The sequence below is a fragment of the Hypanus sabinus genome, chromosome 22 (assembly GCF_030144855.1).
Source record: "Hypanus sabinus isolate sHypSab1 chromosome 22, sHypSab1.hap1, whole genome shotgun sequence".
NCBI lineage: Eukaryota > Metazoa > Chordata > Chondrichthyes > Myliobatiformes > Dasyatidae > Hypanus > Hypanus sabinus.
This window is the reverse complement of record NC_082727.1, coordinates 55,606,449-55,615,404: the sequence shown is the minus strand read 5'-3', so window position 1 is coordinate 55,615,404 and position 8,956 is coordinate 55,606,449. Positions and strand designations below refer to the sequence as shown.

The 8,956-nt window shown below is 36.5% G+C and overlaps 1 protein-coding gene across 8 annotated transcripts in view; it reads right to left on the bottom strand.

Moving 5' to 3' along the window:
* Positions 1-381: 381 nt before the first annotated feature.
* LOC132379637 (arginyl-tRNA--protein transferase 1) overlaps positions 382-8,956 on the bottom strand; it is a 153,458-nt gene continuing 144,883 nt past the window's right edge. For all 8 annotated transcript variants that reach the window (XM_059947802.1, XM_059947797.1, XM_059947795.1 and 5 more), the window contains one exon: positions 382-2,789. In XM_059947802.1, coding sequence (XP_059803785.1) covers positions 2,611-2,789 — 179 coding nt within the window. In that variant the 3' untranslated portion in view covers positions 382-2,610. The remainder of the gene's footprint in view (positions 2,790-8,956) is intronic.

Sequence of the window (8,956 nt, the reverse complement as noted above, 5' to 3'; positions counted from 1 at the left end):
GGTTTACAGTATTGGAAATGCCTGTTCTGTTTCTGTAGATATTAAGAGTAGAAAGGTAACAGAAAACACATTTTTCCAGTTCTTAGCCAATATTCACACCTAACATTATACACAACACCTTGCTGTAAGCAGAATGGCTTTTAAATTTGACTTGATGAATATTCAATTAGTGGTATCCGAAGCAACTGGCATGAAACAAAGTAATATGATCTATCCTGAAATATTTAATAAGGCTTTACAGCTATAATGATTTTTCTTTTTCTCTGTGACTATAATAGCACATTTCTACACAATGCAGAAAAAATACTGTGATCTACTGAAAAAGAAAACAAATCTCTGTAAACTTCACATTTTATAATCGAATGCTCTCTACGAACAGAATTGGCAATGGTATAATGGATACTTTATTATATTTTGTTCCTTGGAAAGTTCTCCACAATTACCTCATGAAACAAAATGGAAAACCCATTATCTCACTGAAACAAATACAATATAATCAATATAGCTGTTTGGATGCTCTGAGGCCATCAACATTTACCTTTACAATGGGACTGAGAATATAATTTAATACTCAAGGATTTGGACAATCCAAATAGCAAAAGATGCATTTTCAAAGCATAGGATCTCCTGTTCTTTATTCTGTTTATTACCACAGTTGATGCCCCTTTGCCACTTAGACATGTATTTAAATCACTTAAGACAGCAGTTCACCTGTTACATCAAAATGCTTGATGAATACAACACATATTCTCTGCTCAATCTAAACACAAAACAATATAGCTGGAGATGTTCTCATAATAACACATGCACCATTTCAAACATTTTTTCATGAATGGCTTTGAGGATAGTGATGTGTTTGTTCAAACAACATACCTTTTCTAAAATTATCACCTTCACTTTTCAACATGATTTATGGCTCAAAGTTTGAAGTAAATTTTATCATCAAAGAACATACATGTCACCTTATACAACTCTTAGATTCATTTGGTTTAAAATGGAGCAAGTTTGGATTGATCTTAGTGCTGGGCCGATTTGGAAAGGTTGGGTTTGGATGAGAATGTGGCAGAGTCCAGGCCCAGAGCGTATTGATGCAGTGGGGCTCAGGTCCTAGTGCAGGGCATGACCCAGTGTTTGGACAATTTAAACACCTGGCCAGATTGACTGGTCTGCTTGCTGCTCCACTCTCAACACGGAGGCTGAGGCTGTGTCCTGCTCTGGGTTTTGTGCCTGTGTGCTTCGCTACGATTTGCCCCACTGTGTGACGGACTGAGGCTGACGCTTTGGACTCACTTTGGTTATGAATGTAGTTGCTTCTCTTACTCTTTGCATGATTTGTGTTTTTCCCCTCTCTCTATGCATTGGGTGTTGGTCTTTTTTATAAAAATTAGGTTCTTCCAGGTTTTTTGTTTTGTGGCTGCCTGTGAGCTGATGAATCTCAAGGCTGCATAATTTATACAAACTTTGATGATATATGTACTTTGAAATTGAACTTGAGAGTACTTTGATATGTAGCTGGTTGCCTATGATATAGACAGGTGAAATGAGCTTACTATACCATTGGGGCATTCTATCAATACATTTTTGAATTAAGATACAAAAATGACAGTGTTTTAAAAAATTGAAAATTTGCTTATATAGTATTTCTAAAATGAAAGCCCAACCCAACCCAAAACTTTATATATAAAAACAAAAAAAAACCCAAAAATAAATACACCCCAGAGAAGCACTTGCATTTATTTTGAATTATCACGTAAATACATATTTCTATAACAATATTAACGATGCATATGATAATAATTGCTTTACTTCCCCATTGTTTGCTCTGTAGATAGGTCTGTGTTCTCCTTCTAACTCCTCAGTTTTCAACAACTTTACTTATTAATCACTCTATAGGAATTTTTTTACCTGAACGTTAATTTCTCAAAATAGTTTACAGTAGAAGAAATTAAGTACATCCTTTGCAAAGGCTGCTCCCTCTTGCCACAATATATAATCTTTAATATATCACTTTTTCAATTTGAGCTAAGATAATAAAAGCCAATCTGTTATTTTCTGTTTTGCTTTGAACTGCCAGAGGCATTATATTGTATAAAACTTCCAATCTACAGAATAATAAAAAATTTAATCATGAAAGTTGGCTGCAAACTTTTTAGCACAAACCACAACACTTAAAAGGACCCACCTCTGACTATCACAAAATTTTCTACTCTGTTCAAAACTGCAATTTTCTGAATCATTAATTTAAAGATTGCACTATAAGCAAAGAAAACGTGCTTCTGTGAAAGCAACCTTATATCCAAAGGACAAGTGCCATCATGAGCAATTCTTAAGGCTATTGTTCAGGTGACAAAATAAGAATGGAAGAAAGTGAAAAGAAATTTGGAAAGAATTGATGTTAATGATATGATTCTACTCAAAGAAAATTCAAATCTGATATAAGTCTGGAAAAATTTGAGAATATATGAATATACTATAGCAAATGTTTGTATAAGACATTTACATGTGCAAAATGTATTTAATACATTATGCATTCTTATACTATTACACAGCATTATCTCAATATACCATGTTATTTTAATTGTACATCTTTAACATTTAAAAATACTGTATTTAGCTTCTATAAAGTACCATCCGTTCTGCACAGGCCTGCCCAACCAGGCTTGCATATTGTTGTACTACAGCTTCATCATTAATCCTCTTCTGCCGTTTCCGATAGATGTTATAAGGCATTACTGTATTTTTGTAAAGAATCCGAACTTTATTCAGGTTTTGGAGACTGTTTTCATCTTCTGAAAAAAATCAATAATAGTTGCTTAATAAAAACTGAAATACAATAGGCAATCACATTTTTCTCAACAATGTCCAAACAATTTTGAATATGCTTAAAGTTATTAAGTATTTCAATTAAAATTGTTAGCAATTTAAACTTGAAAAATGCAATCTCTCTTTGGGGTAGGAGTGAGACTTCACTTGAAAGAACCACATAAAGTATTCAAAATAGTTTAAAATCAAGTGAAAATTGAATCTTATCTTGATTCACTAAGTATTTTAGCAAAACATATCCAATAAACGTATTTCTGAAGGATTACAGATTTTAGCCATGTATGTATTTTTAACCCTCCACATTAGTAGGTTTTTTTTAAACTAAAGTAAAACAAACTGGGTTAAAGTTGTTTAGTGCAAATAGTCCATGAGAATAACTTAGGATGATTATATATGCTCTGTATGTAAACCAAATTGAAAGCTAATATCTTGTGTTGCTGGAGCATTTTTTGAACTGGATAAAATTGAGGGCAAGTGAAAATTTATATATAAAAGAGTGAGCTGCAAAGCCAATAGTGTGTTTTTTGATTATTCTTTCAAAGGGAAGATTTGTAAAATTTATCACTTCCTAATATGCATTAAATTTAATTCATTTCCTATTAATAAATCCTTAAAAACATTGATTTTGCTGAAATGTTAGGAATTTTGTTTTGCATCTTTGCTTGATAAAATTAATAATTCAGAAAAGTTCAACATTATACTCAGAGATCACTTTATTAGGTACCTCCTGTTTCTTCCACTCAGCCTATATGGATGTTTTCTGCTCTTGGCCACTATCCCCACCTCAACGGGATACAGGTTCTATCTGACTAGTCTAACTATATATCTCTCATAACCTTATAGCACCTTGCTCAAGTTATCTTTCATCCTCCTTTGCTCCAATGAGAAAAGCCCTAGCCCCATCTTTCCCTCATTTGACACATTCTCTAATCCAGGTGGTGTCCTGATAAATCTCTGCATCCTCTCCAAAACATCCACAAACTTTCTATAACGGGGCGACCAGAACTAAATATAATACTCCACATTGTGGTCAAGAGTTTTATAGAGCTGTAACATTATCTCTTGACCTCAGTCCCCTGACGAAAGAAGGTAGCACACCATACATCATCTTTACCACCCTATCAACTTGCATGGCAAATTAGAAGGATCTATGGATGTGGACCCCAAGATTCCTCTGTTCTACTCCACCTTCATGTTTGATCTTGCAAGGTGTAACATTTCACACTTTTCCAGGTTGAACTTGCTGGCTGAGAATCAATTGCTAGACAACATCCACTCCTCTACTTTCATCAATTTGTTTTGTCATCTTCTCAAAAAACTGAAATCAGACGCATGAAACATGACCCTCACAAAGTGAACTAACTAAACCTAATGATATGACTCTCCAGATGCTCAGAAATCCATTGATGTTAAGTAGTTGGCTGAGCTTGGCAATTAGTTTGCAGATGCTTCACCACTAGTTGAGCTGACATGCTAGTGTTTGTCTCTGGGTTGAAGATCGCTTTTATCTTATTTTTATAAGATTATTGATCGACCTCTTGTATGCTAAAGGTGAATGCTTGACTTTTCAGTCTAATATATCATGGCCCATGCACCTTAACAATCTACCTGCACTGCATTTTTTCTGTAACACTATATTCTGTTATTTTTTTTCTTTTGTGCTACCTTAGTATACATATATATGGAGTGAATTGTTTGGATGGCATTGAACAAAATGTTTCACTGTATCTAACAGCAATAATAAACCATTTACAGGAACCTTCTCAGCCAGCAAGCAGGTTCCTTGTGGGTAGATATTACAAACCTCTGGACGTCAGCACTTCTTATTGAGTATGAGATGGCAGACTGCTAATTATTAGTATGGACATATATGATAGAGATCAAACTAAGAAATGTTCCTTTTAACTCAATGATGTCTGCTTGGCACAGCAATTTTCTGACCAACCGAGCTCCTATGGCCCCTAGTTCTGAACCATTTTGCTCCCTCAAATAGGGAGGGTGATTACAAAAATAACCTACTCATGAAGGTTCTTGCCAAAGCAAGCCCATTGAGACAGCCATGCCAGGACATAACAGAGAAAGGATATTATGTGACAGGGCAGACATATGGGATCAGTTTGTTCCTTAAAAACTAGTGTCCACCTGTCTAGATATAATGCACCATGTCATCTCTGTGATCCCTTCTAAGCTTTTCTTCAGCGCATACATGTACTGAGGCCACTAATATAATCTACTTTGCAGTTGTGACGCAACTAAACTATGGCATGCAGTCCAAGTTCAACACAGAACACATGTAAGAACTTAATAAAAAATACTGATGCTAACAATTAATCGAATATGGGTGGATTTAGGGTGGGGTGATAGTTGGGACAAAACATTTGCAGAAACAATTTTTCTGCCAAAAATCTCACCCTTTACATTCAAGTACTATATAGAACATTTTTTTAATGAATGTTACATGCTATGTATTGAAGTCTAGTATTCAGAGCATAGAGCTTTTATAGCTTCTTGAGAAATTCACTGTTATTTGTTTCATCTGTGCAAACTGAAATTTCATCCTTATCTTTAAAGTTTTCAATTGTGAAAAAGAAGTTCAGCTAGCAATACAGTCAACGAATGATCTTCAAAAATCATGAGATATATTTATTCATCTTAGATTGACCAGGATTGGAAAGAATAAACAATGAACAGAATTGCAAGGAACTCCCATACTTGAGGGACTGTATTTAGTCAGTAATTTTCTAAACTATTAGTTATTCAATATCAACATTCATATCTGCAGTTAGGTGAAACTATTCCCAGAGCACAGGTGAAAACAATGTGCTGTTCCTCCACTGTAAAAATACTGTAAGATCATCTTTAAATTTGATAGCAAGCATGAAAGGCAAGATTAATACAACAAAATCAAGCGTTTTAAGTATTTTATTAGGAAGACTGCGCTGCATTATTTACAAACTTTGGTTTCAATTCAGTTTGAGTAATCATCCATCTAGGAAAACAATAGTATCATACTTAAGAAGTTCAGAATTTTAACTATTTATATTTTCTTACTTCCTATCTGTAATGAAATCTAATGACTCTAATCCACACTTTTACATAATGTTTGTTCTGAAATTTATAAATCTCACAGCTTTATGTTGAAACTTTGTTAACCCAGTCATTCACATAAGCCTGTATTGTCAGATTGCATTTCCAGACAGTAATAGCACAATAGACTTTTAAGCTTGTGTTCAGAAAGCACACTAATCCAATGAGCAGTAAGTTATTTTTTACTCCAGTGAAGTAGCCATTTTGCTCATTAAAAATTGAGTTTCAGATTTCTTGCTTCAAAGAATGCTTCATTTACTACAGTAAATGCTTCCATAATGAGGCTTTGAGAAATTTAAAAGGTATCGGACAGACAATATTGTTCCATGTATCACATTTACTAATGCCAGATAATGGTGAATAAATATTTTGCAAATGTTTTCAATGCTGAAAATATTGTAAACCCAAGAGAGAAAACACTTGTTGCCTAATATCTGTGACTTGGTAATATATGTACATAGTTTAAGAAACAGAGTGTGATGGTGCATTCCAGAGCATCCTGTGTAAATATAAACCATCTGGTTAGCAGCTGGTATTGTAACTAGACAATTCTATGTAAATCGAAAACACACATTTATTTTCATTTTTCTTCAAGTCAAAACTATCAGCTATATACAGTATTTCTGTAGTTTGATCAAGAAACAGTCCTTGAATACACTTTGTTTGATAAACTTGAAAACAGCTGTTGTGTGCCAGATATTGTCATTTCAACTGAAGCACGAGTGGAATGATATTCTTTCTCGCACAAATCTAAGATTTTCACATTTGTTGAATTCGTAACTAAAATAACTCAGAATCTGCCACATCCTTATAACTGATTAACAACTACCTATTGCAAACCAGGTCCATCTTTATTGCTTTTAATCTCCATGGGATGTAGTTTCTTTGCTTGCATGGTCTATCAGCAGGAAGCATTCCAAATAATCTGGTTAAAATTACTTACGGAATCATCAACATTGAAACAATAATTTACCTTTCTCATCTCATCACTGGCTGTTTATGGATGTTCCAAGTGAAGGTACAGCACTTGTGCTGTTCATGTTTTTCTTACCTGTGTTACACTACAAAACTATCACAGTAGTTTTTCACATTTGCCCCAGGCAGTGACAACAACCAACAAGAGAAAATACAGCTATCACCTCCAATATTAGCATCACTGAATTCCCGCATTATCAATACTGTAAGGACGACCATTGACCAGAAACCGAACTGGTGTGCACACACACAATGTACAGTAGCTACAAGAGCAGGTCAGAGACTAGAGTAAGCAACAGTAGGGTAAGCTACAGTAAGCAACTCACCTTCTAACACCCAAAAGCCTGTCCATTGCTGTTGTGATGGAAAATAACTGGTTCTTTGAGTCTCAACAGTAGAGGCCTGGACACACACAGTGTTGATAATAAGGAATTTATTTACAAGGGGAAGTCGGGTCAACACAAGCAACTACAATACACAGGAAGCGGTGTGGGGACAGGGTACAGTTACACAAACAAAGAGCAAGGGAAAAGCACTACAACAGCTATCCCCCTTGACCTTGGATAGCTACGGCTCCCTTACCAGGACAAACGGTAGACCTTCCCAAACATAAATCAATGCACTTACCTTCAATGAGGTGGTCTCTAAGAGAGAGCGAGCCAGGGACAAGTCTCACCTTTGATTAGTTGGGAAGGACCAAATGTTGATTGGCGTGTGGTGTGTCCTCCGACCAGCCAGGTGGCAGTGCATCTGTCACGTGGCTGGTATCTCTGGATAAACTGCCTACAGGGTTAGGAGTGTAATGGAGTACTCTCCACTTATCTGGAGCAGCTTCACACCACGCAGGATGTAGCAGTCCGCTTGATAGGCACTCCACCCACAACCATTCACTCACTGCACCACAGCTGCACAGTAATAATCTGAGTAACTACTTATTTATAGACCACTTTTCATTCAGACGATGTAGTTCAAGTTGCTTTACAATGGAATGAAGTGCAAACATGAAAATATAAGACAAAATTATGTTAATTAAAAGGAAGAGTGAATAAATAGGTTTGAGCCAGTGTTTACTGAATCAACTGAATCTGCATGTCCTATTGTTTTAGGTATTGAATTCTACATATTAGGAGGGTAGTTCAAAAAAGCCGACTTCCCAATTATTTTACGAGGGAGATTGTTTAAATTTAAGACACTGGCAGAGTCTTCCGGTTTAAGATGGCATTATTGAAGCATTACTGCAAAAGCTTACTGGTGGTTCAAAAGTAAAAATGATGATTAAAAACATTATTAATAATGCTTTCTTTAAAAAAAAGTAAATTGTGATAAACTATCACCGCAAGCAATGAAGAGGCGAGTGATGGCAAAGCAAGCTCGGGAAATATGCCCTGCCACAATGGATGCACTTGCAGTTGGAGCAATGCTGGTTGGCGCGGACGATCCAGAGGGGAGAAGATGGGATGGAGGAGTTCTGATGCCCGTCCAACTAACCTGGTGTGAGGATGGATTGCTCTAAGCATCCAGCCAATTAGGTGAGACAAGAACAGCTTCTTCAGCAGCGAACCCAGGTCCAAAGCCGATTGCTGGGAGCAATCCATCGCAGCAAGGTCCGGGTCCTAACACGAGGTACAATATGCTGTTTGGACAATCTAAACATCAGCCTAGATAGCCAGGAAAGGCAGGTATCGAGAGTCGAGTAAGGATGGATCACTATAAGTGCCAAGCCGAGTTGGAAAGAATGAGAACAGGTTCTCTGACAGCTAAATCTATGCCTGGAATGCTTTGTCATGGGCGGGACTTGGGTCCTAGTGCGAGGTTGAGACCATTTAAACACCGGCTCGGATAGTCTGGGGGCTCCTCTCTCCACGACGCTAAGGCTGTGAGATTGCCCGTGACTGCTGTGCTCTGAAGTCTGCGAACTTTGGGGTAACTTCCCCACTAATGTGTTGAACTGAATACTGAGGCTTTGGACCTACTCTGGGCTGCTCCGGGGATTTGGATATAAGGTCTCAGTTTGGTTCAGAATGTTGCTGCTGTTGCTCGCTTCTACTGTTTGCATGATTTGTTTTGATAT